Source organism: Pseudonaja textilis, chromosome 13 (assembly GCF_049901715.1).
Source record: "Pseudonaja textilis isolate UNSWEBS1 chromosome 13, rPseTex1.2, whole genome shotgun sequence".
Taxonomy (NCBI): domain Eukaryota; kingdom Metazoa; phylum Chordata; class Lepidosauria; order Squamata; family Elapidae; genus Pseudonaja; species Pseudonaja textilis.
In genome coordinates this window covers 10,992,314-11,015,048 of record NC_142002.1, presented here as the reverse complement: position 1 = coordinate 11,015,048, position 22,735 = coordinate 10,992,314, and the positions used below count along the sequence as shown (strand labels likewise).

The window sequence follows — 22,735 nt, the reverse complement described above, 5'->3', positions numbered from 1 at the left end:
AGTGTGAGGAGATCTTTGTTGATTTGGTCTAGGAGAAACCTTTTCGTTTCAATTTCCAATTGAAATTCCACACCAACACAGCAGCCACCAAACGCATCCTTAAAAGAACAGAACTGGCCCTAATTAGAAATGAACTTCACACGAAAAGGTTTCTCCTAGACCAAATCAACAAAGATCTCCTCACACTCCACCTCAGACTCAGCAACAAGATTCACCCTCTACTTTGGGACAAATCCAAACAACTTGCTGTCTGGAGAGCCGAAACACAGACCACCCTCAAGACAGATACTCACACCAACAAACTCAGGAAACTACAACAATGCCAGAAACCAACTCCCCTCCCCCACAGCCACACATGAAACAAACATTGCACAACATCTCAGACAAGATCCTCACTGAAGCTGAAACCAAGGTCCTTTCAAAAGGATTCAACTTTGCTGTCGCTCCCAAACACATCCCCACAGAAACCATCATATGTGGAGTTGAAACCAGCCTGACCAAAACCAACCCTGATGATGCTAACAAAATCAGACTCGATATCACCAACATCCTCTGCACTAGCAAACCACCCAAAAGCAACTTATCCAAAGAAGAACAAACTGCACTACTTAACCTGAAAGAAGACACCAGCATAATAATCCTACCAGCAGACAAGGGCAATGCGACAGTGGTTATGAACACATCTGACTACCAAACCAAGCTAACCAACCTACTCCAAGACCCCACATACAAACCCCTAAAGACAGACCCCACCACCTACCTAGAAAAAACTACCAAATCCAAAATAAAAGCCTCCCCATCAGTGAAGAAATCCAGCAACGAATCATACCCAGAGAAAAATCATCCAGATGCCCCAAGCTTTATGGTCTCCCCAAAATACACAAAGAAGGAACCCCACTCAGACCAATAGTCAGCTCCATAGGCTCACCTCTACAAAACCTAGCCAAATTTCTCGCCAAACAACTACAACCTTATGCAGAATCCATCAACTCACACGTAAGAAACTCATTCCAGTTCATCGAGATCATAAAGAAACAAAACTTACAACCTAGCGACCTACTAGTAAGCTTCGATGTCATATCCCTCTTCACCCAAGTGCCAATAAAAGAAGCCTTGACAGCCATCCAAAACAAATACAACCCCCAAGCACATCCTAGATCTAACCAACCACTGCCTATCCAATACATACTTCACCTACAATGGACAAAAATACAAACAAATAGAAGGAGCACCCATGGGATCACCCTCTCACCTGTCATCGCTAACCTCTACATGGAACACTTTGAAACACAAGCTCTAGAAAAATACGACCACAACCCAAACTCTGGCTCAGATACGTAGATGACACCTTCATAATCTGGCCACATGGGAAAGAAAAACTGAACAACTTCCTCACACACCTCAACAGCCTACACCCCAAAATACAATTCACCATGGAAACAGAAGCCAACAACCAACTTCCCTTCCTAGATGTCTTGGTATACAAAAGATCCAATGGCTCCCTAGGACACACCATCTACCAGAAGAAAACACACACTAACCGCTATCTACATGCACTCTCACACCACCACCCAGCACAGATCAATTCCGTAGCCAAGACACTCATCTCCAGAACAAAATGCTTAGCGATGAACAACACCAAAAAACCGAACTACACACTCTCACCAACGTACTTACAGCCAATGGATTCCAAAGAAAGAAGATTACCCACCTAATCCAAAAAGAAACCCCAACCAAAATCCAAGACAGAGAACAAGAAAACGGCAAAGCCCTCCTCCCATATATAAAAGGCACTACAGACAAAATCAGCAAGATCCTCCAAAAACACAACATCAAAACAGCATTCTGCACAAACAGAAAATATCCACCATCCTAAGAAACCCCAAAGACAAAATCGAATTAGAAAACCAAGGAGTATACGAAATCCCCTGCACTGCCTGCCCTACCACATACATTGGACAAACTAACAGAAGAATAAATGCACGCATTGAAGAACATAAGAACTCAATCAAAAAGAAGAAACGACCTCTTCCCTGGTCCAACACCTCAAAGCCACAGGACATGAAATTGATTTTAAAAACACCAGAACTATCGCCAAAACCGAACACTTCAACAGCAGAATAATCAGAGAAGCCATAGAGATAGAAAAACGCCCACACAGCATGAACAAAGCGAGATGACACTTCCCGCCTTCCAGCCATTTGGAAACCCGCCCTCATGAACAGAGGCGAGTACCTAACATGAAGAAGGACACCAGACCCACACCCATGAGAGCCACACAAGATGCCACCACCACACTTCCATGCAGAAAACAGACTCTCACCCACTCAGAAGATGAGACACGACCATGGACCAGAAGCTGCACTACAGCTGCATCACTACCCACTTCAAACCCCTCCGAGCCATACATGAAGCAAACCGACACCCACTATGAAGATGCAACAGGACCACGAACTCGAAGCCAAACAGCAAGATCACAACTCACCAGCTCAAATCCCCCAGCAACTAAGACTAACCGGAGCACAGCCAAGCCCCCACCTGAACAGAACACGCCTCCAACCAATCAGAACACGGCTAACCCCCAACCAATCAGAACACAACCAAACCCCTACCAATGAGAACACACCCCACCCAATCAGAACACAGCCAAGCCCCCACCCAATCAAGTCCCACCCCACTGGCAGTTAAAAGGAGGAAGCAGCTGCAATCTCACATTACTCTGAAAAGCACAGAGCCGGAGACAGAAGCCTGAAGATGATGAATGAGACTTCATCGAAACGTTGCCTAGATACTTCGAATCTTACGCGGGAGAAACCCGAACAACCAAAGATCACATATATATATATATATATATATATATATATATATATATATATTAATTATAATGTATATGTATATGTGTGTATACACACACACACACACACACACACACACACACACACACACATATATATATATATATATATATATATATATATATATATATATATATATATATCACAAATGGTACACAATACTAAATACAATGTATGAAAGGCGAGCTACTGCTGCCTGATTCTTTTACTATGCAAAAACCAAAATTAAATTAAAATTAAAATTGTCATCAACCGAGTAGCAGGGACTGAGTGGGACAGCTTCTCTGAACTAAGAACATTTTTAAAAAGTTGTTGAGACGACAAGAATATGGATTGCATTTTGCTGGGAATTGTGGAAAACCTGAAAAGAAATCAGGTCAATCTGAAAATATCCCCACAGAATTGTGGGACCCCCCTTTTTTGTTTAGATGTCAGGGCATCGCACACCTCCCAAACAGGCAGAGCTTATGATGTGATGGTGCCCTGCTGCTTTGGTCATTTTGATAAAAGCATTAAGAATTCGCAGATGACAACATTTTCTTCTCTTTAGAAGAGGCAAAGGAAAATAACTCTTTTAAAAAAAATAACACTCAGCAAAAACTAATAATATGCAGATCTTTCCTGCACAGCATTAATTCCTAATGAAGTGTGTACTGCATGAATATCAACATTTCCCATTTGTGCTTGAAACTTGGGTCATTAATATAAGCACCCAGCAACTTATGCATTTTGGTGGGAACACATAGCAGAAATAGAAACACTGAGCGGCATATGCAACAATGGTAGAATAAAAGCAAATCTCTTCTTCCCTGTTCCCTCTTCAGCATTTTAGAGTCTTGTAACTCTTTCTCTGCTGTGTATAGTTACAGCTGTAAGACATCCCAATCCCTATTTTGATTCAATGGAAAAGACTCGAGCTAAAGCTGGAATGAAACCAAAAAATGGTGGCTAGACTGCAGGTTATGTTGTTTTCTAGTACGCAGGAAATGTAATCTGTTAAATCCACCTGTGCAAACTTTTCCATGCTACCATCACTATGCCTGGGATGAAAAGGAGGTCGATTGTTAGCTGTATTTCCACAACTTAATCCCAGTTTGCTACCAATGACTTTCCAAAACCCCTGAAGGCAGGACAAGAAACAATGGATGGAAACTAAACAAGGAGAGAAGCAACCTGGAATTAAGGAGAAGTTTCCTAACCATGAGAACAATGAACCAGTGGAACAGAAGCCTTGATGTCTTCCCCAAACACTAAGCCATGAACCATATTTTTGGAGCTACTTCCAGTCTGCATAAGGCTCTAAGGCCAAAGTAAACAAAAGTATTTCCCACAACATAGAAACTCAGCCATAAATGGGAAGGCATACCTTGCACATAAGAAGAGCTTGATGCCAACTACAGCATGTTTTAAATACTTCAGCTGGACTTTGAAGAATCAGGGTCATAAAAATTAAGGAAAATTTTCAGTTAAGAAATGTGGTGCATGATCTCCAATTCTGGTTCTGACTCATGGGCATCCACCCGGGAGGTGGGGATGACAACACATGCACCTGTTGTCCCTTTGATGTCATCACAGCTGTTTTCATTGGTGCCCTCAAGCATGTTTGGAATCTGCCACCAAATAAAAATATTGGTACTGCACACTGGTGCAATCAAAAGAAATAAACAATGAATAACCAAGAGGGCAGAAAGTGTGGTCCACTGATTTGAGTTCATTCAGGAACAGCCTTGGAGAACATCGTATTTGGATACTGTTGAGATCCACTGAGCGTTGGGTTGGTTTATTCTTGGTTTATTATACATAATTCTTGAATTAATATACAGTGGCCTCTGGAATCAGGCTTTCAATATTTTGGCAAGGAACCATATGAACAACAAAAATATATCACTTGGCAGAAATGTCCTATTATTTCAGACAAAAATTTTCTTTTGGAGATCCTGGAAAAACATACCACTGTTCCAAGCCTTCTTCTGCACAACTGCCAAGCTGTCCACTACAAATTTCATAGCCATCTAGCAGACGACATAAATTCCATCATAACAGCTATAGATTGAAGCTGCTTCCACTGTGGGAGGCCATATTCTTAAGCCTTTCCTAGTGCTAAAAGAACTGGGCCACAAAAATCAAGAAAACTTCTAGGTGACAATAGCCATTTCTGTTTCTCTTTGCTGTGATTTAGAGTTTATCTGGAGTTTTGCAGCTAGATCTGGTGTCTTGGCATGACCAATAGCCAGGGCTCATGGAATACTGGGCAGTTCCTGAAGAAAATGTTGGGGACTCTATTCACAGATGATGGGTTTGGATCCAGTTGTTGATTGTTGCAAGAGCTATCCATCAGGTGTTTCTACTTGGTCAAATGTATGGTGTGAACATTGCCACTAAGAAGGACAGTCTTGGCCTCTGGAATTTAGTCTGCCCTCACATATAGTACTTTGATCATTAATGGTTCACACAGGTATGAAAGAACTTAGGTGGTGGCTGCACTGGAATATTGGAACTGAGCTAGAGGCTGGAATACATGAACGATGAATTGGATGCTGACATGCATTCTAATTCACTTTATTCCCTTTGATTACCATTTCCACGGGCATCTATAAGAAGTAGTAGTAGATGACACTATATGTATTATGACATCATGGTGAGTAGTAGGTCTTTTGCATAATGATTTGGCTAACACAAATGACATAATTTGTGTGGTTGGTTGATGACTCCATAATGCACACAATGTCTTTATGGTTTCTATCATACCTCCGTCCAATCTGAACAATTTGCACAACCAGCAGGCTACAATGCTTGGTGTTGCTCTACTCTGAACCTGGTTCAGGGTTTCAAAGTGAGCTAAAAAACTAGCCTTGCCTCAAATCCTAATTGAAACAATAGAACATCTCATTCCTAATTTAGCTGGAATGGAGCAAGGAAAAGTTGAGAACTAGAGAGTAAGTGAGTATGAACACCTTCTGTTTACACACTGAAGACAGCAGTTGCATTGCCCAAATTTCCATTGATCCATAACTAAGTGAGCTGAACTGGCAACCACTTCACAAATTGTTTGGAATTAATCCTGGTTAGCCATCAAGTTTACAATAAAGAAAGAAAGAAAAATGCAAAGAATCTAACAAGCTCTCTCTCCAGATTCATCTTTCCAAAATAGTCTACTAAGGTGGACATTTAAAAAAAAATTCAAGACATATATAAAGAATACAAAATACGCTAGTTGGTTCCCAAGGGTATCATATTCCTGATCTGATCCTGGCCTGCATTTGCCTAACATGATTAACCAGGTGAGTGGCTTCACCCATTTTTGAGACTGACACAGTACCTTAGCCAGTTTGGTTATGGTGAACTTGGTTAGCTGCATTGTGTAAATACCCAAGTTTGGTTATTTAAAAAAAAATGAAAATCTGGTAGCCAAATGCAGGCAGATACCATTACAATCCTATTAGTACTCATTTCAAAAGGCACAAGATGTTTCTTACAGAAGAGGGATTCAAATGAACATTGTCAAAAAATGCATTGGAGAAGAACCACTTTATGCCCAGCTGCAGAATACCTTGCCAATCCATGCATAGCCAGGTGTGATACATATCTGTAAAGTAAAGGTAAAGGTTCCCCTCGCACATACATGCTATTCATTTCTGGCTCTAGGGGGCAGTGCTCATCTCCATTACAAAGCCGAAGAGCCAGCACTACCAGAAGATGCCTCTATGGTCATGTGGCCGGCATGACTAAATGCCAAAGGCACACGGAATGCTATTACCTTCCCACCAAAAGTGGTCCCTGTTTTTCTATTTGCATTTTTTTACGTACTTTTGAACTGCCAGGTTGGCAAAAGCTGGGACAAGTAACGGGAGCTCACTCCATTACGCAGCACTAGGGATTCAAATTGCCAAACTGCCAACCTTTCTGATCGACAAGCTCAGCATCTTAGCCATTGAGCCACTGCATCCTCGATAAATATCTGAATCAGGGCTTAATATACATTTTGCCAAAAATGGTCCCAAAAGAGGAATCTTATGACAGATGACTTGCTCCTCTGCATTAATGTGTGTGAATGATGACTGTTTGTTTCCATTGTGTACATCCACAGTGGTGCTACAGGATTCAATCTGGGTCAGTCACTGGGACCAGAGATTTTGTCTCCTGAACTTTTGAACTCATGCTGGAGCCCATTTTCAGGGAACTTCACTCTAGCAGGGTATGTGCTGGTCTCTCTGCTAGAGAGAAATTCCCCGAGTCAGACTCCAGCACAAGTCTGACTTGGAAGAGAAAACCTCTCAGATTGGATCCTGGACATTATCCTGGTTCATGTATATTTGCCTTCACAAGGGTGCTACTTTAAATAGCCTCCTTCAACACATAAAAGGAACCAGGGTGGATTTTTGTAACATTTTCACTGTTTTGCTTATAGTTCCAAGAATGTATCAAAGCCAAGAAGCACTTCTTGGAAGTCATCTTATTTCAGGTAGCCAAAGCAGGATGAAAGGAAGACATTTAGGTACCATTTGCAAAGGTGAAAAAAAAAGTCAAAAGGACTGTGAAGCACATGCCAGGTTCTTTTGGAAATGCGACATTTATGCAAATGTCCCCTTTCAGAAAGGGCTTGTCCAACACAACCTTTTTTGGTCTATAGCAGATGGCACTTGACCTCCATACCCTGGGATGATCTCAAAGGAACTTGTAGGGCAAGACCAGAATACAAACAGCCCTTATTAATTCCAAGGGTAGGAACACACACTCTCTCCAAGGTCACACAATCTGTTTTCGAAACTTAACCCATAAGGGATGTGTAACAAAATGGGATGCACAATACATTCAGATAGTTTACATTTCGGGAAACGCTTAAGTGTTGCTCTCTGTCTGGTAAATGCATATTGTACAAGAATTAATAGTCATCTATATATAATTCAGTATAAAAGTACAGGAAGAGGGGGAAAACACTTTTGCTCTTCATCCATTTCCAGTTACAGGAAGATATTTTCTCTTGTCTTCAGAGGGCGCAGGGAAAATCCACTTGTAAAAATTTAAAATGAGGTGCCTTTAAGTCTGCTAGGCATGTTGCTGGTTGAAAAGGATGTTGTACTTTTTTTTCTTTAAAATAAATACATTAAAAAAACACACAAAATTCTTTGCATGCCTGCTTGTTGGGATCGTCCAACGTATCCTTCCCAACTAGTGGAGACATTTTTTTAAAATTATTTTTTGCCATACAGTGGTATGTTAAATATCAATGGGATATCCAAAGCAAAGTTCTATACAAGGCAGGTGTCAATTCGACCATTATAGGATTCACGATTTCATAGTACATATTGGAACCACAATGACCAAAATAACTGTACAGGCAGCTGCTGCAATTAGAGCAGATATTTTGCAAACTTTCACTCTTCGGAATTCAGCCTCCTTACGCTTTATTAACGAATCATATCCTGGTGTATAGATATCCTCCATCCAGTATTCTAAGTTGTTGGGATTCAAAGATTCTTGAGTCTGAAATTAAAAACAAACAAAAAGGGGAGAGGGCATTAAAAAAAATAGTTTCTCCATCTGTTAGATTTCCTCCTGTCTCTCCATAAGTCATTCATTGCATTCTTCATTAGCTGGCTGAGCAAAATATGCTAACTTCACAATCTGGGTAGATTTGATCCTGCTTGCTAGACTAAAATATAGTTTGCGTGGTCCTTGGTCTCTCTGAGCTTGGTTGTTTCTTTTTCTTTCTTTTTTCATTACCCAACTAAGTAACACCATCATTTTCTGACAGTTAGAACAATTAATCAGTGGAACAACTTGCCTCCAGAAGTTGTAAATGTTCCAACACTGAAAGTTTTAAGGACAACCATTTGTCTGAAATGGTACAGTATAGGGTTTCTTGCCTGAGAAAGGAGTTAGACTAGATGATCTCCAAGGTCCCCTCCAACTCTGTTATTCTATCAATGCTGGAAGGGAGTGGCTGTCACTAAATAGAAACAATCCTTGGCTCCATTTATTGAGAAAGTATAATTTTATTAGAATACAAGTGTATTGCAGTAATGCATAGCCAGAACTGAGAATCACGTGGCAAAATCCCTAAATTCAACTATCCCCTCCCTTAACTGCCACCCATTACTGACTCTTCCCCCTACCCCCCCATGACCAATCAGGTTCAAGCAAGATATTTTCAGAACCGACACTTCAAATGTACTTAATATGTAGCTGCATTCTTCTCCCAGTTGGGTGACCTTGAAACAGCATCTCAGGGAGATACAGCAGTTATTACTTTTGCTTTCCCCCAAGCATTCTCCCCTCCCCTCCCCAGAGTTCATGGCAGACTGTCACCACATGGTAATGAAGCACACAAGCAAGCATCAGGTGGCAGTTGACAGGGACATTTGCTGATGATATTACCTAGTTGGGTAATGAAATATCTCCATAAAGGTGACCACACTCAAAGAGCACCAAGGACACCACCCTCCAACCCTAAGCAACAAATATTCTCTTGGTTTTTTTTTTTTACTGGTTTGTTAGTTTTCTTTTCTTTTGTTATTAAAATGTATTAATTTATTGAATGTCATCTAGAATTGTTTGGCTGTTGAGGTGGCTTATATATGAATTAAATAAAATTGTAAAAGACCTGATTTTCCCATTGCTCTTTGGTCTCCTTGCCACTAAATAAGTGGAGAGATATCACAGTCTCCAAAATTCCTCTTTACTGAAAGAAGTATAAAAACATATTCATTTTCAATCAGTACAATGAGAGGGGAGGGGGCAGGAGAGAAAAATCGAACTATTTATTTATTTATTCAGTTTTTAACCCCCCCCCCCCAATTTTCCAAGTAATTCTAACCAACTAGGGTTAAAAATATCAAATTGCAAAATAAGATATCAATAAAAACACATAGCACCAGAGACAATTAACTCCAAAAGTGCAGATGTAGTTCAGGTAGCATCCTGGCTCAGTGCCTGAGAGAAAATAGGACTTCAAAGCCCCCCTACAAAAGTGAAAATAATTTATTCTGCATGATGTTGTTGTGTTTTGGTAATCAAAGGACTGATTTTAAAAAAAACATCAGAGGGAATGAAGATCTGTCTATCTTTTTGCCCTCTATTTCCAGAGATTCCCAGCAAATAATTCCAATAAATTAAAATTCAGTTATAATTAACCTGATTTACAATCATAGGCAGCATGAACTTATTGTATTTGTCCCCAATTTTAAACATTTGGTGCAATTTCAACTTTAAAGATTAAATGTTGGGTTTGCTTTTCCTTTTGAGATACACCTATAAGAGGCAAAACACGCCTGCGTTGTTTAATTTCCACCCCAAGTAGACAGAGCCCTGGGAAAATCAAAAGGGGCAGATGGGTCACCACAGATCTGAAGGCTATTATACTGTTGTGATATTGATAGCAGCATCGTGGGCCGGTCCCAAGGGAAAGATGACAGGTAACAGGATGGAAAGGAGAATGATTATATTTGAAGACTTTCTGATTTATTCAAAGGAAAAAGAAAAACTCAGGCTGGACCTGGCAGCGCAGAGGTAGGTAGCTCTACCATGACAGTTCCCTTGACTCTCCTGCCCGCAAATTTACCAAGGAGGGCAGGTAAGTCTCCTTCTGAAGCTGCAATCTCACACACTCCCTTGTTGCAATGCTTCTTTGCTTTTAATTTGGCAGCCTTGCTAAAAACAGCTGACAAGATGCCCTCGAGTCAAATCAGAGCAACACCTTGTGACTAAACCTTTCCACCACTCAAGTCTGTTGGGGCTCCAAGTGGCTGATTAATTCTGAATCTTGACATCTGAGCAACAGAAGCTGCAAGAAGTATCTTGTCTATAGGGAGATCAGAAGGAAGATAACTGCAGTTTCACACACACAGACAAAATCCCCTCTTAGAATTTGGGATGACAGCAAACAGGTAGAACGGGCAAGCCACCAAATATGCAATCCAGCTCATCAGCTGTAGGTGGTAGCAAGGCTTACCATCAGTCCAAGGAAGCTTAGGTAGCCTCCAGAAGCCAGGTGGCTAGGAGTAGCCATTTTAAATCCCCATAAAATCCAAGAGAAAAGCAACATTGCGAGAAAGGCAGGGGTGGGCTTTTGGGGGTTCGGGAGAGCCCCTAGCTAAGATTCTGTGCCATTTGGAGAATCCCCCAAATCCTATTCCTGGCTGTTTTCGTCCTTCCGGAGGGTCAAAGACAGTTTCCGCAACCTGGGGAGGGCAAAAACACCTCCCCTAGTTCTCTGCCCAGTTGCTTGGTGGGCGTGGTCATGGAGGTCCTGGCCTAGTCAGCCTCCTGTACCAGAGCAGGCGGTGCATTTTTGCCCTCCCCAGGCTCTGGAGGCTCTCTGGAAGCCAGAAACAGGCCCATTTCTGGCTTTTCCGAACTGCCAGGAGGCTCCTTTTTTGCTCTCCCTAAACCTCTGTATGTGCCTTGCACTTACCTGCATCCAAAACGGGCTGCGTGGGGACTCCTGGGAGGAGCAGGATGGGTGGAGCCAGCCAGGAGTGGTATTTGGGGTTCCTCAAACTGCACAGAATCTTAGCTAGAAACTTTCCCGAACCCCTGCAAACCCTCAGCAGCCCAACCCTGGTTCTATGGTTGTATCTGCTCTTATTCTTTCTGGTTGGGCATTGCCTTTTTAGAGCAACCATAACAAGACCATTCTTCTAGGATGATAGAAGAGACTTCTTCTGGGTGACCCTATTTTGATGCTTGAAGAGTGCTACTCTATCACCTCTTCTGAAGGCTAAACATTTTCCATTCTTTCTGATTCTCTTCACCAGGCTTAGCTTCCACTCCAGCAATTATACTATTTGTCCTCCTCTGAACCTGTTTCTGTTTGCCAACTCCTTTTCCAAGAAGGCGAAGCTCTGAAGTGGCTTCTGATTAATGTAGCATAGAATAGACCTATTGCTGGGTTTGGGTAGCCCCATCACACTGGATGACCCTCTTAGTAGCATAGCAATGGGTGACAATCAATTAAATAAATTTAATACCCAGCCCACAATTGTTTACTGCTCATGTATAGTTACACATCATTTTCAATAGGATCTGCCTAGGCCAGGGGTCCCCAACCTTAACTCTAAACCCATTCCCTGGTCTGTGGACTGGCTGTCAGCTTTGGAAGCCATATTGAGATCCGATGCTCCCACATTGCCACAATTGAGCCTGGGAAAGCGGGAGGGGGGAATATATTGGAATATATCTAGTTAGACATAATAACATTCTTTTTCTGATTCAAGGTCAAGTGGTGTTGTGCATAGTGAAAGGAAGTCTTAACTTGGGACAGATGGTGATTGGGCCATGTGATGTGATGATGAGTGCAGGAGATGGATTTGTAGTTTTTACTTATTGCAAGGAAGCCTGGAACTTTCAGATTCAGGATTCCCCAGTTGTGCCAGTTACTATCCAAATACAAAGGAATCTTTTGAGGGGATGTCTGTCTCGGAGTTATTGGGCAGAATGGAAAGTTGCTGGAATGCTGACACTAGCTCTGGTGCGCGGCATGCCAGAAACTGGTCCACGCAGAGTCCCCTGTCGACTCTGAAGCAAACCTGGCTGAAGGCATCTTGTGCTGCCTCATAGTTGCCACAAAGCCTGAGAGGCGGACAGGAGAGGGGAAATAGACAGTCCGGCTCCAGTCAAAACAAAAAGTTTGCCTGTGGGAACCAAAGTCATTGGAACAGGTGGCTATTGAAAGAGGAGAGGAGCCTGCCTTCCATCTTCATTGGACAATGTGACCGGTGACACTTAGGAGGGGGGGAGTTTTATTCTTTTAATTAGGGGGAAACCGCGGGGAACTGTCAGAGTTGATTTTTACCACCTGTGCTGATATAATGTACCCAATAAACATGCTGATTGAGGAATCTACCTGCCTCTGAGTTCTGCTTTCAATGGGTGCATTACTCGGAACACTGTCACCCCCATCCACAGGATGTGGGCAGCACATGAAATCATACCCTCTCCGGTCCATGGAAAAACTTTCCTCCATAGAATCGGTCCCTAGTGCCCAAAAGGTTGAGGGCCGCTGGCCTGTAGGCGAAGTGCATCCCCAGAAAGAGGAAAGAAATGTCTCACCTGTAGGTCTAAAGAAGCCAGCTTCCCTTTCTCTCCCGAATTCCTTGTGTATTCCTCAACAGTCCACGAAGGCTGGACTCGTTTCACTTCAGCCAGCTCTGTCAAGCGCATGTCTGTGTAAAGAGGGTTGGTCTTCATATGGGATTTGAGTGACGCTGGATAAGGGTGAGGGCTAAAGACTTGCTCTATCAGGAAACCGTCTTTGGGTGGTTTGGAATGGTGGTATGGCTGAGGGATTTCGTACTGCCGATTGGCCTGCAACAAGGTGCGAAAGTTGGGTGGGTATCTCCTTAGAAGGCCCAAAGTGGATTCTGATCAGACAACAATGGAAAACATGCAGGCATGCTGGTTCTGAAGGGTGTCACATTAAGGGTTTGCCATGCAAAAGAGATCTTGCATACACCTTCACACTTTTTCACAATTTTAAACATGCCCATTTATGCCCAAAGAGTTTGGAGTAGAGGATAAGGCATCAGGCTACAAACAGGAGATGGTGAGTTCTAACTTTCCTTTATGCACAAACCAGCTGGGTGATTTTTGGCCAGCCTTTCTCAGCCCTAGCAAGGAGACAATGGCAAACCACTTCCAAAATCTTGCCATGAAAACGACAATGTTTAGCTGCTAGGAGTCACGACTTGCAAACATGCATAAAAAGAATAGCCAACCTTTCATTGTTTTAAATGTCTGCTTCATTAAACAGACATAATAATTTAAAAAAAGGAGTAACCTCATTATCTAGAAAAGTATTTGAGACCCATTGCTGTGGGAGAGAGAGTGAGCTCCCATCACACACTCCAGCTCCTTCCAACCCAGCGGTTTGAAAGTAGGTGACCAGAAGTAGATAAATGGGCACTACTTTGCTGGCCACCTTCATGGAGATGTGAAAGGAGTCCCCAGTTGGGCATTGGTGATGTCACTGACAAATCCTTTCACCTCTTCAGTGCTTCAGACACAGGAGTATTACTACTAGGAGCTTATGAGAACATCTCAACTCTACCTCTATGCAAAGACATGAATATATTACCGATTGAAACTGGGGAGTGGGGGAATTACCTCTTTGGATTTCCGGTGCCAGTCCTTGTTTTCATTCCCACTTCGGTCTTTCATTTCTTCCTCTGTGATGCCAGCTTGGTTGGTATAGGTGATTGCACGCCAGTCTCTAGGAGAGTTGGAAATACTTGCAATCTTAGATTCGGTGGCACTGTTTTCCTCGGTTAAAGATCTTGAGGATCTCCTAGTGAATAAGCTCTTTTTCAAGGCTTTGATGCGAAGGCTTTCGCTATTACTGCCGCTGGCATCAGAGCAGCACCAGTCTGGGTTATTCTCCAGTTTCCCCCCATGTGACGAATTGTGGCATGAAAAAATCCTGGGGGAGGTGCTGTCTTCTGATGGAATCTCACTGGTCAAGGAATTAAGATCAAGCTGGACACTCACACTCTCTGGCTGCTGGATCTTTTGGTCCAATTTGTTCAGCTTCCCCAGGACCTGAGAAATTTCATCCCTGACACCAGAGAGGGATTCCAGCTTCTTTTCAATTTCCCCAATCCTGAGGACTAGCTTGCAAACGCTGGTTTTCAGCTCGTCATCGGTGCTGCTGATCTCCAACCGAGATGCTTTGTCTAGGTTGCTGCCAGCATTTCCATTGGAAATTTTAGCTAAATGGTGTTCAGGGGAGCTTTCACAGTCAGATTTGTGGATCTGAGAAAGTGAGCCAGTGCTGTTATAACAAGAAGATTGGATCACTCCTGTAGACCCAGAGACACTCATATCATCCAGAAATCTGAAAATATCACTAATGTCATCACTGACAATTTCAGAGTCATCATCTGATTGCTTCAAGGAGTGTCTCTCGCCATACTTACTTTGGTTTGGGTGGGCCATCTCCTTGAATTTTTTGTGTTCCAGTCCTTGGCGATCTGTCTGTGTCCCAACACTACTGGTTTTATCGATGCTCTGAAGCTGAACAGCAGTGCAATTAATACTTTTGTCTTTAAATTTTTTGATGGGGTCACGCTTGTCCACTTCTAAGATGGAGGGGATGTCTTTGGATTTATGCCCATTTGATTTGATCCCGTAATTGGGCTGCATCATGGATTGCTGTTCTTGAGAGCTGAGATATTGTTGATGCCTCTCAGAAGCAGAAAAATTGCCTGGCTGGCTCTTTGAGCTTTGATATTGCATCTTTTCTTCTGGCTGTTTCCTGTTAAAAAAGGATCTTTCAAAATCAGGTACTTCCTCTGTGTTCAAACTCCAACTCTTGACTGGCCATGGAGTTGATTTGCTTGGCTTTCCCAACCATCGTTTTGTTTCTTGAGGCCCAAGAATAGTTGTTGGGCCAAAATATGTAGAAGCTTGGAGATCATCTAAGCTTTCATGCTTGGCTCGTCTCTTCTCCGGAACAGGAGAATAAATTGGGTTCAAATACTGGTTACTGTAAGGTATTTCAAAACTGTGGTTGAAGAATGTCTGCTTGGAGGTCTCCTTTTGGCTTGTGGGTTCCCCAAGCTTATCATCCACTTTGCCTGGCGGTGACATCAAGCTGGGCGAAATGGTGATGAGGTTATGGAAATCTTCCTTGAAGATGTTGCGCTTCTGTATGCATGACTGCATCAAAAAGGTCTCGTCGCTTGGAATGAATGATTCCTTAATGCTTGAACTGGGAGGCAGTGATTCCTGGTCTGAAATGGAGTCAGTTTCAATGTTCATGGGGAAATAAGTACTCTGCATTTCACAGGGGGGGGAATTGGCAATGGTGTAAGTTGCCAATGCTTGCAACCGATCAAGAGAAGCTGTTTGGCCTTTGACATCTTTATTTACCCCCAGCAGAATATTCATCTCTGAAGTGGGTACAAATGGAGGACAGTCTTTGCAATCCCCCTTTCTACATTTGGATGCCCTCTTGCTGGAATAACCCCTGCTGAATTCTCCATCTTGCAATTCACAGTGAACCACACAGTCCACCATATTACACACCTCATTGTCTGATCGGCAGGAGTCCAGCGACTCTTTTTTTCTCACTTTCTCTCGGGTGGTGGGCAGCTTCTCCTTAGCCATGCCCCCATTCATCTGTATGAGGTTGAAGATCGTCACAATATCAGCTGCGACCATGATCTTCTTTGACTGCTGATTGTTGACATTGCATCTCATTTTGTCTTTGAACAAAGTGGCTGGGAAATTGGGATCCAGGCAGGCTGTATAGAAAAGCACACTCCTTAATTTGGCCAGCTGGGACAAGTCAAATCGAGCACATAGTGATTTGCAAAGATCCTGATAGGAAACGGAGTTCTGTTGAGTATCCAGTTCCTCCAAGATGTTCACCAGGAACACAGAAGACTCCTGATGGGCCTCCATGGTAGGTAGAAAGTGCTGCAGTTCACCTGGAATGTTTTGCTCCAGTTCTATACCAATTTATAAAACAAAAACAAAACAAAAATGTAGTTATCATAAGCCATTGCATCTCAATGATCTACTAGTTGGCAGATGAAGAGAGATTGTTGCAGGCAGGAAAACTGCCTCTTCCAAACTATTCAAAATTTGTCTTTTAGCATGAAGGGGCTCTGAAGGATGGTAAGGCAACAAATCAAAATAGAATTTAACATGTTCTATGTCTCTTCTGAAGAGTTTAGAGCAACATCTATAGCTTTCTCTCTTTCTTTCTCCCTCCCACCCTCCATCTCTCCATCCATCCATCTCTATCTCTCCATCCACCCACCCATCCATCCATTAACTCATCCATCCACTTATCCATCCATCCAACATCTCCCAGAATGGATCCTTGTACACACAGATCACAAGGCTAGCTTTTCACAAGGCTACCATGTCATTTTTTTTTTAAAAAAAGTAAACAACTCTTTGAGTATGGCTGCTAGCAAGACCAGAGCTAGAGGTCTTCTTCACTCAAGATCATCTTAATGGCAACCCTTCCACGGAGTAGAGCTCAACTTAAGGATCTGCCTTCTGACAAATCGGTCTTTTGTTAATAGACACAATCTATTATGGTACCATTTTGTGAGAGTGATTTTTCCCCCTCTCAAATTGCTCCTATTGGGTCAAGCTACAAATTTGTGTAAATTCATCATTTCAACCCTCCAAATATGTCCTGTTGATTATGTCCAGATTCCCCATCAGGAAATAATAAATAAAACAACTTTACGATTGTAAGAGGGCTGCAAAAATCCAGACCATTAGATGGCAGACAAGAGATAAGAGAAAGGAAGCTCTTTGCTGCCACCTAGGAGTCTTCTCAATTTAGGCAGCCCGGATATGGTAACCCTACTTTAGGGTTAAGCTTTAATCACATTTTACTTTGCAAGGTTATATCCACAGTGAAATTAATTTGCTTGCAGTTACCCTTTGAAAAAGAAAAGAAATAAAAACAAATATCTAACTTCCCTTCCAAAACTGACCAAGCAAGCTTTACTTCTTTGCAGACTTTATAAAATTGCCTGGTGACATATATGTGAAAAAGAAATTTTACCATATGTATACAAAACCACCAGGTTTTGCTACTGAATTTGTCAGAGGAGAAGTCCTGGTTTTCCTAGATTCATAATGCAGGTAATTTACTGTCAGTATTATTACTACTACCAATGCTACAATTCAGCATCTTATGCTTTCAAACACTTTATCCCCATGCTCAATTTTATAAATTCGATCCTATATTTTTGACTAAGGTTTTTTATTTTCCAGGCAGGGCTGCAGGAGAGGGAAGAATAGCTTACTCTCTGTCCTTATTCAACATGATTGAAACTGTATTTGTTGTCATGCTTGGGGTTACAACAGGGCAAAGATTGGTGGTGTAGTTTTCAACACTTTTACTAAGAAGCAATGCTCACAGCACACACACACACACCCAAAGGTACACAAGAATTCAACTGAGCAAGCTAAATGTGAATTCTTTTGTGAGCCATCCCATGCTATGTCCAATCCATACATGGTTTCCTGCTAGAAACACACAGATATACAGGTACGCAGGAAAAAAAAAATATAAGCATTGAGGAAGACTCAGCCATTCTCACTGTACCATTCTGCCTCACTGTTTACATTCCCCTCCTTACCACTGCATTCAACATAGATCTTTTAGCTAACTATACTGAATGCTCCATGGCTGTCACCACACCTGTACAGGAGTCATATTACCTTTTAGGTAATAACAAGAAGTACCCCTCTGTCCTTCTGCCATTCTCCCTAAGGCAATAAAAACAGCTTATATGTCCTGGCTCAAAATTGTTCCACGAAGCTCGTTCCTAGAATGAGGCTGAAAGGTAATTCTCAGATAAACATGCTTTGCTTGCCTGGATATGGAGGGAGGAGAAAGAATGTGTGTGTGTGTGTGTGTGTGTGTGTATAAATATTTATGTGTGTATACACACACACATATAAATATTTATATACACATACACACACACATATACATACATATATACATTCAGTTTAAAATTTAGATCAAGCAGAAAACAGACATTTTCTTGGAAGGGTGGGAGGGGAATGTTGTACAGTATCCAAACTGATTTTTCTAAGGACTCCTCTTCTTCCTCCTCTGATCTTACAGGGTAGGAGTGGAGAGAAACTGGAGTTTTTGTTCCTACCAGTGTGCTTCACAGGAATGTAAATACTTGGTTGTTGCGGTTTTTTTAAAAAAAATATCTCTGCATTTCTGTAAATCCCAGGGCAGGTATGAGATCTTCTGCTGGCAGCTGTCTTAATGCGATTTTTATTCACTCTTCTCAAGCCATTGGGGAACAGAAGGAAGGGGGCACAACATAATTTGCTAGGGGCTTACTCGTCAGGTCAAGTCAAGCATTTACTGCAACCATGCCATTCCCTGCATTTGGGTGGGGGGAGAGAAACCTTAGGAAGCGATCTTGGCACAGGCATCTTGTCTTCTCCAAGCAACAGCACAAATCCAATTCACGGGGCGTGGGGAAAGGATGGTGGCAGAAGTTGCTTCTTTAGCTTAGAAAGTGTGGCTAATAAACTTAATCTAGACCTAACTTTCCAGAAGGAGAAAATTAGGCCAGGTTGACAGGCCTGGCCACACACCAGCTTGAAGGGGTGTCCAACTTCCAAGGAGAACGAACTGCTTTCCACTGAGACCATATTGGCTCACTGCTGAGTTTCAGCCAAGTTTCAAAGGCAGTCATGGTTAGCCACCATAACACTTCCCCTAGCAAATCATCACTTTCCCAGAACACCTTGGGTAATGGTTATTATGCAATCACAGCATCAGGTAAGTAGAGGTGAAGAAGAGAAAAATATTGGGTGGGAAGAAGGAACCCCAAATTAACCCAACAAAAAGGGAGAGAGGAAGAGGAAGAAGCATCCAAATTTATGACTGTAGCACAGATGCTTGCAACTATCCATCCAAGATCACTGGCGGGCGGGGGGGACCCCCCCCCCCAAACACAGCTTCACAACAGAATGGTCTGCAGGTTCAGATATTCAAACAAGCCCACCTTATGGTTAATAAAAATGGAGGACCTTTAGCAAGGGAACAATTGCAAAAGAACTCAAGAGCCCTTTTGGACAAAGGATGCTCTGTTTTCGCAGGGCTAAACAAAACCCTGGACTTTGTTGGAATTGTGAATTATATTCAGCACAGTTTTCTTGGTAATAAATTTGTGAGATTGCCTCCACTTCTGCCTTTTCCAAATTCTGAGGAGCTCTACACACACAGACACACACAGACACACACCTCTATCTATTGTCCTAAAAACAAAAAGCAAAGAAACAGCAGGCTATAAGCAGTGTCCCCCCCATCAATTTATCACTTGTCCCCATGGGGGCTAAAGAGAGTACAAGCAGACCCAAACCTCTCTTCATTGCATTCAATTTGCTCTATCCAGTGTGCCTCTCTCTCCTCCTCCCCCCTCCCCTCTCTCTCCTTTAAGGAAACAAGGGGAAAAAAGGTGAAAGCCAAATTCAGTGCTACTGGCTGGTAAGAAATCCAGGGAAATGGGCTAGAAGCAAGATAGGACTGACTCCCTCTCCCTTCCTCCCATCCTCCCCCCACTCTCACACACACATGCCCCATGATTTACAGCTATGCCTTATGATCCCCCACTCGCAGTTTCATTCATATAAAACCAGGTTGGTTCCTCAGAGACCAGCGTCCAGCTGCACCATGCTGTTGCCCAAGGATCTGACCAGCTTCGGAAACCCGAAGAGTGGCAAGGCTGAAGGATTGAAACAAAAACAAAAAACCAGAATCCGTACTTTGCTAGGACGAACCTGGCCAGCTTCCTTCAACACGCAGCACCCCCGCCAACCTGGCCAAATTCTCCCAACTCCTTAACGGCGTTTTCCTAGATTAGAAGGAAAATGACCCTTTCCCCCCTCCAACCCCCCCCCGGCTTTTTTTCCTCTCCCTTTGCCAAGATTTCCCGGGAGGGACCGTCAGTCCCAAGGCGCCTTTGATGGAAAAGCCAACGCGGATCGCCCCGATCCAAAGCCCATCCCGCCCAGTCCCTCTTACCTCCAACTTTCCTTTGAAGGAGCAAGGGAGGAAACGAAGAGAGCCTGCAGATCTGGGGTTGGTGGATTATTATTGGGGGCGTTGTTTCCCCCCACCCCACCCCACCCGTTTTGCGGGCTTCTTTCGGCTTCCTCTTGACCCCTCACGTCAGGCTCTTCTCCCGCCACTGCTTATCCTGCAGCCGGGACTTTGCCAGGAGGAAGAAGAGAAAGCAGAAGGAAAAGAGCTCCCAGTACCGTCTCCCCATGGCGCCAAGATTTGAGTTGCAAGAAAAAGAGAGGAGGGAAGAGGAGGAGGAAGAAGAAGAAGAAGAAGAAAAAGGGCGGCGGGAATAAGAAGCCACCGGGAAGAAAACCAGATGCAAACGGGATGCCCAAATCCGCCAACCCAGCACACTGCGGAGGTCGCTGGGAATGGTTTGCGCCGATCCAACCGCTCAGCCCCTCGCCTTCCTTCAGGAGCATCCCTCGGGGGCCACGAAGACGTCAACGGCTCAGCTCCGGACCCTCCTCGGGCCAGGCGATGGGTGAGCCGGGGACGCTCCTCTGCTCAGGCTCGGAAGCAAACAGAGCCAAGCTCCGGGGAACGCGCACACCACGGTGGCGGCGCGCGTTCTCGCAGCCAAGGCCCCTTCCCCTCTCGCTCTCCCCTCCGAAGCGCCTGCTCGTCCATCAATCGGCCCAGCTTGGCTTCAGGGAGGGAGAGCCAAAGCCGGCCAGCCGGCCGCTCGAGCTCCCAGGATGGGGAGCCTGGTTTATGTATTTCGATCCTAAAACCCAGCGAAGTGGGAACTGCAGAATGGCCGGTTCCTTCTGTGGCTGTGAAGGATTCTTCCTTTCTCGGCGCCTCCTTTTCTTCCTATCTCCAGTTTGGATGAAACAGCCTTGGTACGGATCTGATCCTAAAACCGCGCAAGTGGAAAGCGCTGCTGCGAATTAATGCCTCTTTTCTCCTCCCCTCCCAACTGCAAGATAGGGATTCTTGTTAAATCCTAAACCAGCGCAGATACATAGGAAGAATTCGTTTTGATTGATTTCAGCCTTTCCTTTAATCTTGGCTCATCTCTCTCTCTCTCTCTCTCTTTCTCTCTCCCTCCCTTCCCTCTCTCTCTCACACACACTTCTCAATCTTCAAGGTGGGGGAATTTGCATTTAACAAGCAGCTTCTCTTGTAGGCTTTCGGTAAGGATTGAACTGAGCATATTATGAAGTTGGAAAAAAAGAAAATGCTTCTTGCTCTCTCTAGAGAGAGAGGGGCTGGGAAGCAGGAAGATTATAAAGTGGTACTCAGCCCGCATCAAAACCATAATCCATACATGAAGATGGGAAGGGACAGAAGATGAACGGTATAGGGTCTCCTGCTTGAGCAGTGGGTTGGACTAGAAGACCTCCAAGGTCCCTTTCAACTCTAGCATGATTCAAAGATTCTGATTCCAAGACAAGGAAGAAAAGCAAGCAGAAAGAACAGACCATTTTTTTAAATACAGGTAGTCCTCAATCACAACCATTCATTGTGACTGTTCAAAGTTGCAACAGCACTGAAAATATGTGATTTATGACTGGTCCTCATACTAATGACCATTGCTGTAGGCCTCATGGTCCTGTGATCAAAATTCAGGCACTTGGCAACTTGTATGTATTTCCAACAGTTGCAGTGCTCTGGAATTACTGGGATTAGACTTATATGTCGCTTCACAGTGCTTTTACCGTCCTCTCTAAGTCAGCCTCCTGCCCCCAACAATCTGGGCCCTCGTTTTACCCACCTCGGAAGGATGGAAGGCTGAGTCAATCTTGAACTAGTCGGGGATCAAACTCCTGGCAATGTGAGCAGAGTTAGCCTGCAATACTGCATTGTAACCACTGGGAAGGAAGGAAGGAAGGAAGAGCACTTAGACTTATATACTGCTTCACAGTGCTTACAGCCCTCTCTAAAGCAGTTTACAGAGTCAGCATATTGCCCCCAAAAATCTGGATTCTCATTTTACCAACCTCGGAAGGATGGAAGGCTAAGTCAACCTTGACCCTATCGGAATCGAACTCCAGACTGTGGGCAGAATTAGCTTGCAATATTGCATTCTAACAACTGTGCCACCAGGGCTCTGGGTTCACAGACTGGGTGCATACACCTTGTCAAGCCATGCTTCCTGGATGAGGCCACAATTGTGTGGGCTCATATAACATCCTCGTGGTTTGCAATTCAGCGTCTGGGTTCAGGCATCATATATAGTCAAACTTAGACAAAGCCCATGCTAAATTAGCGCACTCATGAACCCAGGCAGTTCAGTTCATAAAGGATCTCACAAGCCATCATTAGTGTACTATTCCAGTGTTGATTGCCAAACTAGATCATTCATATT

At 43.4% G+C, this 22,735-nt stretch overlaps 1 protein-coding gene across 1 annotated transcript; it reads right to left on the bottom strand.

The window, feature by feature from the left end:
• Window positions 1–6,242: 6,242 nt before the first annotated feature.
• Window positions 6,243–20,954, bottom strand: MINAR1 (membrane integral NOTCH2 associated receptor 1). The gene is made up of 4 exons (XM_026709900.2): window positions 20,380–20,954; window positions 13,959–16,303; window positions 12,906–13,160; window positions 6,243–8,339 (listed from the first exon to the last, which is right to left on the bottom strand). The coding sequence occupies exons 2-4, from the start codon at window positions 16,254–16,256 to the stop codon at window positions 8,142–8,144; spliced, it is 2,751 nt and encodes a 916-aa protein (XP_026565685.1). The 5' UTR covers window positions 16,257–16,303; window positions 20,380–20,954; the 3' UTR covers window positions 6,243–8,141.
• Window positions 20,955–22,735: the final 1,781 nt, after the last annotated feature.

Excerpts from the sequence above, each read along its gene's own strand:
- MINAR1 (XM_026709900.2), bottom strand. The coding sequence starts at position 16,256 with ATGGAGGCCCATCAGGAGTCTTCTGTGTTCCTGGTGAACATCTTGGAG. Across the intron at positions 13,161-13,958 it reads GGCACCGGAAATCCAAAGAG|GCCAATCGGCAGTACGAAAT; the intron begins GTAATTCCCCCA and ends ACCTTGTTGCAG. Across the intron at positions 8,340-12,905 it reads TGGCTTCTTTAGACCTACAG|ACTCAAGAATCTTTGAATCC; the intron begins GTGAGACATTTC and ends TTTTAATTTCAG.